Source organism: Geospiza fortis, unplaced genomic scaffold (assembly GCF_000277835.1).
Source record: "Geospiza fortis unplaced genomic scaffold, GeoFor_1.0 scaffold98, whole genome shotgun sequence".
Classification (NCBI taxonomy): Eukaryota; Metazoa; Chordata; class Aves; order Passeriformes; family Thraupidae; genus Geospiza; species Geospiza fortis.
Window position 1 is genome coordinate 2,107,467 of NW_005054306.1, and position 18,784 is coordinate 2,126,250.

Here is an 18,784-nt window from a genome sequence, read left to right on the forward strand (position 1 = left end):
TTAAGACAGAGGAAGCCACAGTAATTTAAAGGAGTATCTTACAAGAGATTGGTATGACCAAATACAAATCACAAGCCCAATTGCTGGATGCAGGGAATGGTAAGTTTTCTGCTCTAGGTTTCAGTCACCTTGATATAAAAACTGGCATTATAACAAAAAAATCACAGATACAGAAGCACCAGTGCTACACTCCTGCCATCCTGTTTGTTAGAACAAAAGGAAAACTACTATTTTTTGTTAATACCACAAACTGCACCTTGTTTCATACCAGAAGCAAGCCTATCAGGAAGAATCTGAACTATACAGCCCTTCCTTGTCAAAGCCCTGAATTTGTAGCAAAACTTGATGTTTTCATGTTTCAACTTTTCTTTTAAAATGACCACAGGAAAATTTTTTATTATCATGAACAGGCTTGCAGCTCTCCATTCACATACCTGATAATCCAAACAGAGTTCACATGAAGTTACAGAGCTCTCTAACACCTGGAAGGAGTCTAAATCCTGGTCACAGGAAAATTCATCCCTATTACTGGTGTTAAAAGCTACATTTAAGCTTTCTGCCCATACATACAGGAGCAAAATTTGTCTTTGAATCAGTTTTTCCTCCTATGTTACTAGTTTTCCACATAACCTTAAAACTAAGTCATGCATTAAATAATTCATGTTTATTTTTAAAATGCACGTCAGCAGCATGCACAACTGAAGGAATTGGAAAGACCACGTACTCTTCTTGAAGCCTTTGGACGGGGGATGAGGCTGAAATCCTCCTGCTGGAAGCCCATAGCTGCTCATTCGCTGCACAAGACTGGCTACATTGCCAGATTTCTCCCTCCTGAGTGGCACAGCATCATCCTTGGGCTCTACATCCTTCTTAACTTCCTGAAACAAGAGATTCAAAAGACTCAGAGGCCACTCAAATCACCCAAGAGGTCAGTGGTTTTAAACAGGTGCACCTTAGACTGACACATTTCAGGTACTTACCGTTTGAGGTATAATGACATATTATATTCAAAAATCATGGCCTTCATCCTACAACTAAACATACCCAAGACTGTAATAAATTTGACCTTTCCATACAATTGTGTTAGTAAACAGGTAATGCACCAAGAAAAATCATAAAAAGGGGCAGCATTTTAACCATCTACTCTAAATCTCAAAAAGGAGCTTTGAATCCAGAAGTCTCATATTACAACTTTTATGAAACACCTCATATTTGAAAACATTTTTAAGAATATAAATATTACTTGAATGACAGACCATAGGGTAGGGTACTAAAATATTTTCACACATAAAGCTGTATGAAAAGACTGAAAAGCCTATAAACATGAAAGCACCAGTTCTTGACAAAAAGGCCAAGCAGCAAGTCACTCTACTGCATCAGCTCATTTAATGGGAATCCACTGGAGAACAGATACTCTGAAAGAAGGAAATCATCACTTTGCACAAGAACAAACCCATTAAGTCGGATCAATGGCCCATCTATTGCAGAACACAGCTTCCAGCAGCCAAAATCCCACATGCTCTTTAGACCTCCCGCAGCTCAGATCCTCCCATGTTCCCAGAGCATCCATAAGGGTTCCATCAGGGAGATGGATCACCTCCTCTCCCTCCTGTGCCTGCAGCTGGAGCTGTTGAATCCCCTTCCTAACCCATGGTCCTGTCTGCTCCACAGCTCTCCTGGGGATGCAAACACCCATAAGTACTTGCAGCTTTTTGTGATCCACTTCACAACAATTCCTGTATCCACCATCAGTAGCCGCTGGTTAACAACTCCCGGAGTTATTGCAGCTGTAGCTGCAATAAAATATTTAATACTTGAAAACAGAATTGGCAAGGCATATATATACACTTACTCTTGTCATATGAACTCTTGAACATGAGCTTCAAGACCATAAATTGCCCATACACTGATAAAATGCCAAAAATATGAGAAACATATTCCCCAGGACCTGTCTGTCTGGTGCTTTTTGGACTATTACAGCCCAGCTTTCTTACTTGTAGCTGTCCAGCTGGAAAACTCAGCAGGTCTGAACATCCACTGATGCTTTCAAACGTACTGTGAACCTCAAGTTAAACAGACCAAAGCATCTTTCAATTTCTCAAAAGAACAGAGCAAGACTACAGACAGCAGGATTTTTCCCCCCACTCATCTACATTACATAAAAAAGGCTTTTTAGAAAACAGTCGAGAGTAGTTCCTGCTGTTACTCTCCTTCCTCCACAGTGACTTCTGCCCTGGAGATCTTAGCTCTGCTGAGATCCATGCCATCTTCCAAGTTCAAAAAACCCCAAAACAAACTAAAAACCAACTCCTCTTGAATAGCACAGTATCCTACCTCCCATTTGAGTAGACATTTCACATTTCAAAGATTTTGTCATTCTTCCGGCCTACAGCTGTTTTTTGGCCCATTACTTAGAAGTCTGATAAAACCATAAGCAATTAAATTTGGCTACAGCTGAAAAGTTTGTCACCTCCAAAATGCCTTTCTAGCTGCCTTGCTGACAAGGCCATTCTGCTCATCTTAAAAACATACTGGTACATGAAAATCTGCCTAGAGTGCTTCTGCCTGCCCCTGGATTTTAATTTTTTTTTTCTTTTTGCTATGCAATTTATACAGGCTCTGAAATCTCCAAGCTGCACCAGGAACTAGTACTTCCCCAGGTTTCTCAATTTTAACACTTTCCAGTGAGGACTCAGCTCGAGGGTCCTTCCCAAGGTCAGCACTTCGCAAAAGACTTCAGAAGCAGCTGCTTCAATTGCTTTGTAAAAAGCACATAGATGCAAAAAGGAAGTGGGCAAGCTCCACACAGGCAGTTTGGTCAAACCACGACTTTTTTAAAAAATTTATTTACTAGATGAAAAAAGAACAAAAACCAACACACACACCGCTTCCAAATGCTAGAAAATATTGTGAGATAAGCACCACCTTAATCAGTAATTTGAATTAAACAGACAATATATTTTTAAGTCCAGCATCAAAGGCAGGAAAATAATGGATAGGTTACAAATAAAAGGAAATTATTTCAGACAAAAGCAGTGCCCTCTACAAAAGACCAAAGACCCAAAACCAAAAAGAGGAATGCTTGAGCAACTTTCTTGCCAGACGTGAGTGTCCACCTGAAGTAGTGACAGGTAGAAAGTATGGTGGGTCTAACACAAGACAATGGCAAATTTTAGCAGGAAGTACAGTGCAATTACATAAAAAAAAAGAGGATCTAAAATAATTCTGTGTATAGTCATTACACACAGAAAATCTTGTTGCCTGATTCAAAGGCTGAAGATTTACTGATGAAGGCTTTCCTCAGCAGACATCAAAAAGAACAATCAGACAGTGGGAGAGGCCGGCAGCACCAGGTACTCTCTGTACCTTCCTACCACAGCCAAGATAGGAAAGCTGGGAACACTTCAATACACAATTAAGAGAAATCAGCCTAATCCAGGAAACACAAAGCAAAGAGGATGTAAGGAGAAGTTCAAGCTGACTGTGATAAAAACAGGAGCAGAGACTGCAAATCTGTCAGATTTACAAGGAGCAGACGTGGGTATGGGACTGGTACCAGCCAGGTACCAGCCAGGTACCAGTCAGAGTCGACTGTGACGTTTTAATTTGTGTATCAGAAAACAGCACTGGAGCATCACATGGAGCTGTTTGCCGCAAGGAGAGAAGAAACAACCACATAAGAGAGTTCTGCCACAGCAGCCAGGCATAAATCTAGTTTTGACAAAGGACTATAGAAGGTGTCAGTAAGCAATGACTAAATGGGCCAGGAACTGTTTTTTTCATATTTAACCCAATACCCTTCGTAACATTCTTGTAAAGCAAGAATATTTTTTTGTTCTCGTTGTTAGAGAAGAACTGCAACATTAATTATCCTTCCTTGGGGCATAATAAGCCATACTAAAATTAAACCAAACTGAAACAAATTCAGGAGTCCCAGGTCTCCACACCTGCATGTGGTCCACTACACCACAACTCTGTAGTTCACATCAGTCTTCTAACAGCACGGAAGTGCTCTGAAATTCATTTTCAAAAGCACGCATCAGGATCTTCCGACATACACACCCATCACTCCTGCCAGCATCTTCATCCTGGATCCTTATGACTCCTTTCACAAAGGAAGTAATTTCTACACAAGGATCTCTCAAAACTGACAGTTATTGATGCAAACATTAATTCATGCCCTATTAATAACATTAATATGAGTTTGCAATTCTTACATCTCTTCCAAACAGCTTGCTTGAACTTCAGTGTTGGAAAATGACACTGCCAACAGGTCCTACCTCTGAGGTACCACAATACTCAACCGGAACATGCCCAAGACTCCTGTCCATGGGTTTCACAAGGCCGTTTTCTTTCTTTGTTTTTGGTGGGTTTTAAGTCAGCCTTGTTTACACAAATTATCAGAGAGAGTCTGTGTTGTGACAATACCAACAAAAAGCTCCAGGACCCTTCATCTTGTTCCGAGGTGAGGCCAATGCCAGCAAAACCAAAATGGAAATATGACATTAACTGCAGCTGGAAATTTTAATATTTTTATTCTGCCAGTCCAATTGCAGTTCAAGGCTTGTCAGTGTTTCCATGAGCAGCGCAGATTTTAAGCATTTATGACTTGGCAGTACAAGGTCAATACAGACTGCCTCTTGGCGTGAAACACACTCCACTGGGAAGCAACCACCCACTTGCTCTGTTGTGAACCATAGCAGTAGAAATAAAGGTTTGAAGTTCTCATAATCTCCACTAAATATGTATTTCACAACACTTACTGCAGCCTGATAGGCAAAAAACAAGTATATAAATTTAACTAGCCAAACAAAAAAAAGTGGTTTTTGCTTTAATTGCATCTGTCACGGTTTAATAATCCCTCAAGGAAACGTGTATGTTTACAAATAAAAATCTCAAAATCCTCTAAGTGCAGCAATATGTGATGCAAGAACTATTCTTTATATGCAGACAGAAATGCAACACATGTAAATGCATGCACAGCCTCACGATGCTGTTAAAACAAGCGGGCACTCCTGACCTACTTCCGAGGCGAGCAGGAGCAGCCTCCCCTCCAGCACTGCCCGCCCACCACAGCTCCAGCGGGGACAGCTGGATCCTCCCCACTTCCCTCGCCAGAAGCAAAGAGCTCTCAAATCAGGCAGGCAGTGGAGATGCAGAAAGCAGGTCAGAGCATCTGAAAGGCCAAGAGTTAAAAATACAAAGTCTATTCCTGAATTATAGGGCACAGAGAAGTTCATTATCCAGCAAATCTAAATCCTTAGCTAGATTCTTCAAGCATCAATATTAAGGCATCAGCTGCCATCTCCTCCTATATATGCCATTATACAAGGAACAATCATCTTCAGACTTCTTTTATTAATTCCACCGTAACATCACTTTGTGCAAAAATAATGTGCATTACTCTTAGTGGCTGAGTACATTTTAAAGCAAGATCTCAAGCAGCAGATAATGGTCTCAATCTCTAAAGGGGCTGAGATAAAGAATACACAAAGATATGTCTGAGCCTACACATACAATTATCTCATCTCTTTTCTTCTCCATCAGAACAGCAATGAAGAACCCATGGACTGACAAATTAAGCCCATGACTCACATTTTACTGAGCAGAAAATAAGTAAGTCAGATTTGAACTTGTCATTTTAGGGGAGAGGGAGGAATTGGAAGCAAGCAATAGTTCTGTTTATACAAGTTCACAGCCTGCAAAATCCCATTCCTGAAAAAAACCACATAGAAATGTGACTGTACATAAATATATATCAAAATCTGTAAGCTGCCTACAGGGGAGAGATTGTCATCTGTAACCTGTTCAAGAGCAATGAAACCTCAGTTCCTGGAGCACAAAAATCTTCACATAACTAATTATTTAGGCACCACATTTCCAGTTTTAGTAACGGCAACAGACAGACAGGCACAGGGCAGCCTTCAAAGCTCCAGTCACTTAAACCTTAGATATCCCACATCCTTTCATTTTGCCTGTGTCTCTTCCTTGAGTAGAAAACATGATTTCTCAACCTCAATGTTGGTGCCCACAGGCAAAATATTTAATAAAGGCAACAAAAGAAAGATGAGTAATGTGCAGCTATTCCTACCTGTCTCATTACTTTACCTGAGCTAAAGGGAAACATAAGAAAATCCATGGACCAAAATAGCTGAGAAGCTGCTGAGCTCCTTCCCTGGAGCATTCCGGAGATCAGAGCAGGTTCCTCCTCCCAGGAGAGGAGTTTGGCTGGGAGAGGTGAGAGGCTGCCCCTGACCTCCAGAGAACTAAACATTATTCTTGAAAATAAAAACAAATCACCTAAAGATGAAAGCAGCTACCATCTGAACAATAGACAAGATTGATAACCTTTTTTTTTTTGCAAGACAACTTCCTCCTGGAGAGTGTAACAGGTGTCATGGGTTGATTTTTGGGGGCTTAATTTATGGTTGAAGTAGGGAATGTTTAACAGTGAATTGCTGGGTTTAAGTGGTGACCCTCCATCATGCTTAACCAACAGAGGCAGCAGCATCACTCTCTGCCTTTGTCTCTTCACAGTCTGACTTGTTGCTTCCTATTAAACCACACCCACATCACATAACACAGCTTAACAAATTACCAATATTTTTACATGTGTTATAATCTATGATAAATATAGATCTTTTAATCATACTGTCTCCTTGTGTGGGATGAAAACAATCATCAATCAGGCAAGCCATCACTTCTTTCTCACAACATGCAACATGTGGAGTAAGTGGGATCTCCAGGAAGCATAAAAAATTAACTGAACTGCTGCAGATTTACAGACTAAAACCTGAGTAATCAAATAATTGTGGTACTTGAAGGTCAAGACCAGAGAAAAAACTGAACTTTCTACATAAGGAACATTCTATAGAGGTAATGTAGAAGTAGGCTCAAAGTTTCAGATTTTGATACAGATTAGAAAAATACATGCATATAGTTTTTATATATACAAATAATTCAATTTTTCATGGAGATTTGTATATGTATAAACTTTGCACCAAGCAAGTGTCAAAACAGAATCTGACATGAAGTCTTGTTAATATTGGCAAAATACAAAAGAGACCTCAAACAAAACCTGAAAGCCCAGATGCAGCACAGCTCAGCAGTCAGCTCACCAGGTCTACCAACAGCAGAGCAAGGAATCCTAAATTAACAGCAGTAACTAGAGGATGCACAGATCTTTACATCAATGTTTCCCAATCATTTAATTAAGAAAAGAGTTCATTTTAAAATACTTCTGAAAAGAATACCTTAAGAATATTTTATGGTGTTGTCATGTTCATAGCCAGATAAAACCATTTTAAAATGCTGATTGCATTTCTTCTCTATTATATTTGCTAATACATATATATGAAAATTTAATTATATTTCTTGTAATTGTTTTATAGAATAACAGTTAATGTCCTGTCAACCACCAGCCACAAAATAGTGCTTCAGATCAATGAAAGCAAGAATCACACGTGACAGAAGGCAAGACAGAGCTCCAGCTCCCACAGCCCATGTGTTTTATCTGCTTCCCCACACGGGACGGCTGGAAGACATTTCTTTCCCTTCTCCCAGTTAATTGCCTCTCCTGCTGGTCCAGAGAAATGTGGGATCCAGTGTGGGATCCACTACAGGTTCACTCTGATGTTCAACTCAGAACATCCCTAGTTCCTTCTCACCATCATCCTGTCTTTCTGACTCCACTCTGTTGCACCCAGTTTTCTTCTTTTCTGCATCCTTTTTCCAAGGCACCATCTCTTTGCATTCCCTATAAAACCTTCAGCATTTCACTCGTGGCCACAAGTTAAAACACTGACACATCCACATCCCTCCACAAGTCTTGCCCAGGGCACAAAGTTAAATGCTTAAGAGATTGCCAAATAAGGGCTAAAAATACAAATCTGGAGTCTCAGTGGATATTAGAAAAGGTTTAAAGATTAGGCATTACCAGAGATTGATACATAAACTAACAGTTTTAACTGAAAATGCATCTCTCTGCTCCTGTTTTGAAAGCATCTATGTAACATGCTTATCACCATCAGTTTCCAAGAATTCAAAAGCTTATTACAACAAGTCCAGAGCTAATGATTTCACATACATACACCAAAATATATTTTTGCAAAGTGAAGAGCATCAAAAAAGCTTGTTAAACCTAGAAAATATTTACCACAATAAGCTTTCAGATCAGCTCATAATATTGAATAAAGCCAGTGTTCAAAGAAGACATACATTTAAAAGCACTACAGTAGAGAACACCTAACTTCCCCCTCCAAAATGACGAGCGGCCAAACAAAAAATCCCCAATTTATGCAAATATTAAGAGATGACAGGACAGAGATGAGCTACCCTTCTGCAGGTTTAAGCTTCAAGTTCACACTTAAATTACTTCATTCCCCCTCATATAAAGCAAAACAACCGATTTAACATTAATTGTGTTGGGTGTACACACACATTGATTTATGAGACATATGGCAAAGGACTACAATTACATGGCTGGAATGTGCAGTCAGAGCCTCTTGGGATGTAACAAACATTACAGCAAACAGTAACTGACCTCTTTGGTCTTATTACATATACTAATTCCAGAGTGCATATTTATAGCTGTATTTTAGACTTCTGTACACAGGGAAAGTCTAAACTTAAAAGTCATGTTCCTGGACAAGCCCACTCAGTCTCTGCTGCCTGAGAAATACTTTGTGCAGTTTACTCAGTGATGGTTGCAAACACCTCCTGATGAAGCACACCCTGTTTGCAGCCTCTAGGCAGGGAATGGTTGCTTTGCTCCCGTGCTTGGAGAGAAAGCTATAAAATTACACATGAACGAAGTGTAACAACTAAATAAGGATGGACAAAGGAGCAGACTGCTTCACGTGATTACATGAATAAGGACATGTATAAACCTGCTGCTCCTTCCACACAAACCATCATGCTCAATCAGAGCAGCCTTGGAGTATCCAGGAGTGTGCCGTTACCACAGAGCATCATCACAAACTGATGTGGCATTTAGGAAAGCAAGAGGCACACGTACAAGCAACAAACTTGGATAACTCAAATCAGAGGGAATGATTAGCATATTAAGCAGTATTCACACAGGTCATTAATCACATTAATTACACTTTATCTTGCTGTCATTCAGAACAGCACCTTAAGTTCCCTAAAGTTCCATATCAGTGCTGCCACTGAGCCAAAACTTAGAAGCTTTTTCCATTTCTCTCATGCTCTTGACACAGTATCAACATATAAATATTCCATATTTGAAAAGATACTAAATATTACAAGAATCACCAGTGTTTTCCCTATTCTGTGTTCCTGAAGACTTCACAACACCACAGATTTTTATTCTTACAATAAAACAATAGTTTGTGAATGCAAAGTGAAATCTTTTTCTCAGGTGATTTTTTCAACATCTTAAAGCATACGTCATCTTGGACAAGGAAAGAGGCACATCATTTCAACAAATTTCCTGCAGTTAAATAGCTCACTTTTGAGGAAAGCATTTGTGACACTTCAGATCTAACAGTCCATCAAGATAAATATTTCAAATAGTCAACTCACTTGCATGCTCTTTCTTACTAAACAAGACACTTATATTGCCTTGGAATATGAAATAATTCACACATCCCCAACCAACACCAACAAAGGAAATTCCTGTGTGGATGTGGTGACAGCTGAAAAGACAACCTGACACACAGGTGCCCACAAATGGCTGTGTGGGCAGAGCTGTGTCAGCAACAGCAGCTCTACAGTGCTAAATCAAACACACCTCCAGACTTCCCCTCTTCATGACAGAGACAGTCACATCACAAAGGGACTTCACAGGGTTGGGACCCAACTGGTCTGAACCCAGGCAGTCAATCCAGTGATTCAATCGGAAAATCACAGGAGTAGGAATAAATTATGGTGAGCTCTGAAAGACAGTGAAAATGCTGACATATCTGTACCACTTGTTATAGCTGTCAATGTTTTCAGCTGATTTAATTTTCTTTACTGTTGTTTTTAGAAACAATAGTTTCCACATCCTAAGCAAGGCTCACCCAAGCCAATTATCAACATTCCAGTTGGAAAAAAATTGTTTTCTTGTTTATTCCGGCCAAAACAGCTGGATAGCAGAGACTTGTCTCTCACTCTACAAGTACAGGAATCATTATCACCATTCTCACAAATCCCAGGCATGTGCCAATGGATAGGATTAGCAGGTGCAGGATTTGCTCAGGCAAATCCACAAGGTACCCCCTGAAATAACACTCTCCTCCGGTGGCCCTATTTCTCCCAAAAGCCTGAAGAAAAATCAGCAGGAACAATGGGTTGACATCATAGTACTGGCAACAGGTGTTAAAGCACCAGCCTGAGTGCTCAGCTTCACTCCTTGCCTGAAGACAAAGAGCCCAGCGTTTCTCTCATATACTCAGCACTGAAACTGAAATTACTTAATATGGCTTTCAATCTTGCATGTAATCTTTGTTTCTGAGAAACAAGAACTGCCAGCTCTGAAGCAAACATCACCTTCTTACCAGCAGGTCTGCCTACTCTGCCTGGGAAGCAGTGCTGCTCTGAGCACTCTGTCACATCCCTGCACAACCCATTGCTAGTGGTGACAGTTTCTTCAAAACAATAATAAAGCAAAGAAAAAGGCTGTATAAACTGCAATTGTAATTTGACCAAGAGGATTGATAAATTGCTGTATATCTTGCTTTCTCCAAGCCCTACTTGGATGCAAAGATTTTGGACAGAATACTTTAAGGAGCAGATGCCAACATTTTGGAAACAGGTATTTTATTTTAGACCTTAAATACATCCTATTTATTTCAAACTAAATATGGCTTAACCTATACCCATTGCTTAAAAAGTTTATTTATTCATCTGCTTTTTTAACTGATGTTACTACACTTTTTAATCATGCCCAGATTAGAACTAATCTAGAAGAGTCTGTCTTGTCTGCGATCCCTCCCAACTCCATGAGTCCTGTTTCAAGTTCTGGGTGAGGTCAATTTTTAAAAAGGAATTAAGGAAGATGCTATGCTTGAAGGAGCTTTCAGCGAAAACTCTCACTGGCTCAGAGCACACTTGTGTTTAACAGCATCCCAACAGTGATAATACAGGACAGAGGCAGCAAACACAGGCTTAAGAAGGTAGGTCAGCTGTGCTACTCTAAATTGTTCATCTAGGGGTGATGAAAAGGGAAGAAAAGAGGCTTTGGCTGTGTTTTGTTTCCGCAAACACACAGCCCAGGAAGTTGAATATAAAGAATCAACTAAAAACAAATCATCCTTTTAGAAAGGAACTCTTTCTGCAAGCAAAGTAGTTGTCTGCAATCTCCAAGCATCTCCCTATACTACAGAAGGGGACATGAGCTAAACCAACCCCAAGTAATTTTATTACACAAACAATCCTAAGACCAAGAATTTACACCATATACTACATAAACTCTCAAAATCAAATTGCAAGCATAATTTTTAAATTCATGCTGTCTCCATTCACTACCCTGAAACACAAAGTCTGTTTACAACATTTGATGTTAAAAACATATGGAAAATAAAACAAGCTTACCACTTCCAAGGACATATTTGCTCGAACACGCCCAGTGTTGCAGATTTTTTTTATTTAGGGGGAGGAAGAAAAATGTCACAGCGAGCAAAGTTCACGTGTTAACCTGGAGAGGATCCAGGCTCGGTGCTAGAGCAGCAGCAGCTGCTCACACCTGTGCAGGCAGGAGGCTGTTCCTGCACCAGCTCCAAGGCTGAGGGGCTGCATGGCCCAAACTCGCTCAGAGCAGTGCCCAGCTCACTCACCAGAACGTCCCCAGAGCCCGCTGGCAAACTTCTCTGCCTTAACCGATGAGAGCTACTGATTAATCTATGCACTGCTCCTCCCTCACCCGAGTTACTGCCGTGAGCTTATGATCAAACTGGTTTTACTACCATGTAAAGCCTATTACTCACAATACAACTATTTACAAAACTAAGATAGCAATAAATGAAATAAAACAAGGAACTTCAGTTCTTAAAAAAAACTTCTCAGCTACGTAGAGACAAAAACCTTAAGAAAATAAGCAGAAGGATGAATACGAAATCATCACTTTCAGTTATCAACACAACAGGTGTCTGGAGAGTGAACAGAATTACTCAAATAAATCAACAAAAACGAATCTTAGTCCATCTTGTCAAAGTAAATGCAAAAAAGGAGTTAAGACTCATTGGGCCAGAGAAAAGAGGGAGGTCTGGGGAATTTCCTGAAGGAGAGGAGGCCTGGACTCTTAATCTTTACTTTCAGAGAACTGAAAGTAAAGTCTATATAAAGTCTAAAAGCAAACAGAGGTAAAACCCAACCCAAAATCAAAAAGTCTTCCACATTCCACACACATTAATATCTCAAAAAACCTCACACATTTAATCTAGCAGCATTACTACAGTTCTCTACATCACATTGGAAACAAACGAATGTGTGCACATTTTTCACCATGATGGATTTTAGAAAGGAAAAGCTGCTCTCAAAGAAAACAATAAAAGTCTGCAAGGTTCCATTGCTAAATCCTTTCAGGAATTTATGAAGTTGTTTATTTTAAATTGCCCATACAGGAAGAAGCAGATAAATGGCAATAACAATGTCAGAAACAAGAACTCTATTTCAACCCCACTCAAAGAGGATATGCACTCAGTTTAACCAGGAATTTCAGACTAGGTTTTGTTAATAACACTGGAAATGCGTGCACTCCAAAACCCAGCTCTGCAATACAGGCAGAACATCTTTAAGAAGCTGCAGCACTGAAAAGTGAATTCAAGGAAATGAGCTTCACAAGTAGGCAGTGTAATTTTTTGCTTGCACTTTTTTTTAACCTGCTTGTATTTAACTGTACATTTACCACCATCTCCTGGTTTTAGGACTGCTTTGGACATCCCACACACAGAGTTCACAGCCAACTTTTACAACACCTCCCACTCCCCACCCCACTCAGTGGCACTGCACAGTGGTATCTGAGGAGGTTTCAGAAGCTTTATAGGGCTCCCTTCAATTGAGACTACCAGTTCTCTTTCTTTTAAAGTAAAATGATACAAGTCAGCACCAACACCTGCACCTTTTGGGATAGACCATCTCAGACTGCTCATTAACCCAAGCAAATGATGGGCTCACAGAAAACATTCTGGTCCCAGCTGGCACCAGGAACCAGACATAACCAAGCTCTGGTCATTCTCCAGGATCTCCCCATCAATATGGAAAATGCTTGGGTAGAAGCCATAAAAACCCAACCAAAAAGTTACCAGATGATGTCATAAGGTACCAAGCATCAACATTACATCAGTATCCACAAGAAGCTTCCATCAATTCCCTTCTCCACAGGAGTGCTTCAAAGTCACATAGTGCTTAGCACACCCACACTGTACAACAAATTAACCCAATTAAAAATACAGTCTCAGCTTCCTCTGCTGCACTTCTGACAGCAAAGACCCAACTGCGTGAAACAAGCCTACCATCACAATTTAAAATTATTTTGCATATTTAGAAGACTTGAGAAATAAAAGGAAGACAATCAAAAATCTATTTCCTGCTTTAACAACCCAAGATGAAGCTGACAGCACTTAGTCATACTTCAGACAGAAAAGATGCATTTGTCAAAGCATGAGAAGTGGCATAAAATGGCAGTAAATCCTATGTATGGGCAGAGCCCATAAGGAGGGAACAGAAGGGGACTGATCTGCTTTAGCAGTGAGGATACAGTCTGAATCTGGGGCATCCAACATATTCAGGCAGCATGCAGCAATAATCCTCCTGTCCACATTTCGCTTGTCCTTCTAACAGGCAAGAAGCAGCCTTGCACTGCCCAGCAGCCAAGGACAGTTTGCAGCTGGCACCAAGGCAACAAGCTCTTTTCCTGCCCTCACACAGGATGAAGAAGAGATAAACTAACAAAATTAGCAGAAACAAACTAGCTTGAATTAGAACCTTCTTCCCAATTCTCTTCCAGTTGATGAAAATCAAAGGCTTTTATTTCTTAAAAAAAAAATAATTTATCTTGTCTAATAACATCTAACATTTGAAAAAGAAAACATGTTTGTCTTTACCCAGTTTAATCTGTCATATTTATTATGTTTTTAATTTTACACGGGAAGGCAAATCTGGTGGGTAACACATGCACTTTCAGCTTCAAATTTTAATATTTTCCAGATCAGCACAAATTAAAATTAACCATCCATGGAGAGGCTATATCCTGGCCACAGTTCAATTTTTAACAAACCAGTGTGTATATATATGTCACCAATAAGCCACAAATTTTACCACATAATGCATTCAGGCCAGATCCTCATTTAATGCATGAAATTACACTCATAACAGGAGAGTAAGATGATCCTTTCAGGAAGTGATGAATATTTAAGTAGAGCCCGAGAATTTTGCAACCAAATATGTAAAACTTAGTGCAACCCTTAGTACTGCTCACAGAAATTTGTGCTCTCTGGTCACATTTCTGTCCTCTTTCAGACTTTTGTGCTCCTTCCCTTTCATGTGGGTCATGAGAAGTCAGCAATACTCATTTCTTGTCAGCATCCTCACAGTTCTTACCACTCCCAATGGTGGTGGCTGCTCTCAGCAGCAAACCAATAAATCCATCTCTCCAGGGACTTTCCTCATCCATAGGGCCAAAGTCCAGCCCTGCTTGAGCTCATTTCCACCCCCTCCAGCAGGCCACCCACGCCTTGCAGGTGTTAACAGCACGCCAGGCCAAGAAGGGGCATTTGAGTTTAGCTGCTGAAGCTTGGTACTTGCAGCAGTCTGGTCACAGAAATATCCCATAGATCCTGCAGCATGATCCAACAACCCACCACAGCAGCAAATGAGCATGGTTTGAGAGGAGGCACAACAAACAAACAACAACAACAACGCACCACCAAAACACTTTTTTGCAACAGCTTTCCCAGAAATATTCTCTCAAACTATCCTTACCTGTAAATTAACTTTTACAAAGAAACTGTAATTAAATTGACCATGAAGCAAACACCCAACTGTCAGCTTCCTAACAATTAATGCTTTCCCATGATCTCACCACTGCACAACAGCCTTCCAGCCCAAACATATCATCTTGAAGAAAAGTTCCCAAGATCAGCCTCATAACTGCACTCAGCTCCAGCACCAAGAAGGCAAGTTACCCCTGTTGTCATGAAACAAAAGTGATCATTTTCTTCTACACAACTTCCCTTCTGCTTCTCCAAACCCCTACACCTTCTGGAACACTGACTGTCCTCTGTAATTCAGGACATCCGACCATGCCATGGACATATGAACAGCTGGAAAGTTAAAAATACCTGCAGCTGAGATGTCAGGATGAAAATAATTTTAAACAAAGTTTATAAAAGCCACAGCTGCAGAAGGGCAAGAAAAGACACAACAAGCATGGTAATTAACACAGAAACATGTCACATCTGACCCAGGACAAGTTGCTGACACACAGAGCAGCAAAGAGCCAAGGCTGATGCTTTCTCCCGACACAGCACTTGAGAGCTAATTAAGAACATCAGCACAGTGATCATCAAACACCACTTGAGGTCAAATTACTATTTATACAGGACTCAAAACCCAAAAATTACTTTGAACTAAACTACCAACAACTTGAAAATGTTAGACAAGTGAAAAGCATTTGTACAAACTTTCCAGTGGTAGGAGACCCTCTCTGAGAACAACTGGATTGTTCCCATCAGTTTTAAAAGGAAAATCTTAAAACCCCTCACAGTAAATCAGAAAATAATAATTTTACTTTTTCAATTTTTCAGAAAAATTGTCAAATTTAAAGTAAGTGTAAAGAAGTGTTTATAGCACTGGACCAATATCCCCTTGGGTTTTTGCAACATGAAAGTATCATAGTAAGATACAATGGACAATTCTGGTTTGCAAGGAATTAATTTCACTTCAAAAGGGGCAGGAATACCTACATTCACTTGGACTATATGGAAGTGTTACACCAAGGAGTTTGTAGAGTCACAAAAAAGGCAGTGCCAGCAGCAGAGTCCAAGGTAAAACAGAACTGCCCCTTCAAATAAAGCAGCTCGATCCAGGCTGAAGAATCCACATCAGCACAGCCTGAGGATGCAGTTTTTCATTACAGAGGAGCTGTGACCCCACTTTGCCAACTCTCTCACGGCTGGATGTCTTCTGCAAGGGTAGGTTTAGGGGTTTTTTATATTCTTGTTTTTTTAATCAGTTCATCACAATAAAGCAGGTAACCATGGCTACAGACGACTTGGTTGAAGTCAGAGTGACACAGAACACATAATGCAAGGATACAGGCCAAAATAAATGCTAAAGTAAGAACAGACAGCAGAAGTTAATTTTAAAAAATCTTCAAAAGCATATTAAAAAAATGTTAGCACCTTGAATGTCTTCCCATTACAAAAAAAAAAAAACCAAAAACATCCTGTTACAAATACAACTTCTGTGTATTCCAGCTATTTCAGTAACAGTGACCCAGCCACACCATCACAGTAAAATCAAGGCAATGCAGAAAACTCACCTTCACAAAATTGTCAGGGAACATGCCCCTTCTGCCATTTAACTCCCCTTCCAGCCATCCTTCTTCCTCTAGTTTTTTCACATTCCTGATGATTTCCCCAACTCGGATTGTTAACTCATCATCGTGCACTGCATCATAGTCATATTCCACAATGTAGTCCACTAAAAAGAAAAAAAAACACGCACAATGAATACAACCCAGACTGGGAAATGCAACTTGAAAACCATGCATGTTCAAAAGGAAAACCTAACAATGAACGCTAACAACAAGCATTTCCCTTCACAGCAATGCTCATTTGTGAACTGTGACATTCCCACGTATTTTTGAGAGGGAGAAACAATTGGATAGTCACCTATTAGAATAAAGTAAATTTAGGAAGAGGACACCAGGTCATATTTTTGTGGTGGTGGGTAGGTTTTTGTTGATGACTGGTGAAGGAATTGCTGGCAATGTTTTTTTTTCCCCACCAAGTTCCAGCTGAAGATTTACCAATTATGAATCACTGCCCACAGGGCAAGTGCTTCTGACTCAGCGCCCATTTGGGGCCAAGAATCAGATGCTGTGTGTATGGTACATACTTGCAATGCTTTGTTAATCCTCATACTTGAGCCTGCTACTATGTTTGCAAAAAACTAATTGCTGTGCATGCAGAAGTTTTGCAGGTTTGATCCAAGAAATTCAATACAGCCAGAAGGTGTATGATTGCCAATATCATACAACCTAAATTGCAAATATGTAAAAAAGGACCCTCCTTCAGAGTCATTTGGTTTGTGTGAAGTAGAATAAGCAAGTGAGCTTTATTTTTGATACAACTAAGTTTACTCAGAGGAGCACAGCAATGTATTCACACACTTGTCCATCTGTTGCACAAGATCCATGAGAGTTGCTCACTGGCAGCTTGAGGCTTGTTTGGCAGTAAAGACCCATTTGTTCATCAAGAAATTCTGTTCATGCCTGAAATTTCCACAAACCTGCAGCAATCAAATAATCTTCCCTCTCACTCAAATTCAGTCAAATATCCAGGCACTGCCAAATGTTAAAACACTGTCCTCAATGAAACCTCCCTCTCCTCTGCAGATCACAATGCACAAGAGCACAAGGTTAAAACACAGAAATTCTGAAAGGTTGTGGAAGTTTTTTTTCCCAGGTTAATCTATTTTATCAGTGCATAATAATACCCAACAATTAATTAAAAAATGAAGGAATCAAATAGGAAGAAGCATTATTTCCTTGTTATTGAACTTAAGGCTGCATTAAACCAATGTGTAATTCTGATCTGTGGGCAGTTTTAATTACAAGTGCAGCTGCAGTGATTGCAATTAAGCCTTTATCCCTCTGCTGCCTATGGGCAGCCAGAAAACCCTTAGTAAAACACCAAACTATATGATGGTGTCATGAATGCAAGAGATGCTTGAATGATATGTCAGGCAAACTATTTTCTGAATGCACCCTTTAACAAAGGAACCAGTAGATATCAACATGAAGATTTAATTTTGCCAGAGTTAATTTGAAGACTTTTGAAGACTTAATTTTTAAACTTTCTTCCTTTAACGAAAAACAGTCATTTTCTTCCTTATGAACAGAAGTCATCACCAGAGTTATCTGCCTATGATATGCACCTGGAACTTCTAGCACATCTTTCTGTACTGTAGATATTTATCTTTGCCAAATGTACTCTTTATGCTTGTTTCAAAGCATCATATTCCCCCATTACTGCCTGCAGCAAGCAGAGTAGTTCTGTCTTGCTTCTGCACACAATTGTCTCTTGAGTGGCTGACAAAATATTGCCAAACACACAGGAAATTCTGACAGTCACAAATCGTAAAGACAATAGCCATTCATCACCTAAGAGTCTGCAAATGAAAACATCACCTTCCAACCAACGCAACTCAGCCATTCTGGAAACCTATAAATGTAGAAAAATGTAAGAAATATCCATGTCACATATTTCTCTCATGATACACTGTTTTGAAGCACACTAGCAGACAGCATATCCTATAGAACAGCTTTACAAAGCTAAACATGGGAAATGGATCACAACAGAGTGTCAGTCATGGCAAATGCTCACAGCAGCAACTTGAACAGCCAAACACCTGGTCCTTTTTCCACAGCAGCAGTACATAATCACACCCACACTGTGTCAACATGAACCAATTCTATTGAAAGTTTATTTATTCCCTTGGAAGAACGTTCCTGTATCTGTGTTTGAAATGCACAGAACATTCATTTGGTCACCTTTCCAGACTACAAAACACTTACTTGGTCAGGCCAACAACAAATAGAGAACCTGAAAAACCTCCC

At 39.9% G+C, this 18,784-nt stretch overlaps 1 protein-coding gene across 1 annotated transcript in view; it reads right to left on the reverse strand.

Annotated features, from left to right (window-relative positions):
• CD2AP (CD2 associated protein) overlaps positions 1–18,380 on the reverse strand; it is a 56,612-nt gene extending 38,232 nt beyond the window's left edge. Inside the window, exons 1-3 of the mRNA XM_031066712.1 lie at positions 18,356–18,380; positions 16,484–16,644; positions 725–878 (exon numbers count right to left, since the gene is read on the reverse strand). Coding sequence (XP_030922572.1) covers positions 725–878; positions 16,484–16,644; positions 18,356–18,380 — 340 coding nt within the window. The remainder of the gene's footprint in view (positions 1–724; positions 879–16,483; positions 16,645–18,355) is intronic.
• Positions 18,381–18,784: the final 404 nt, after the last annotated feature.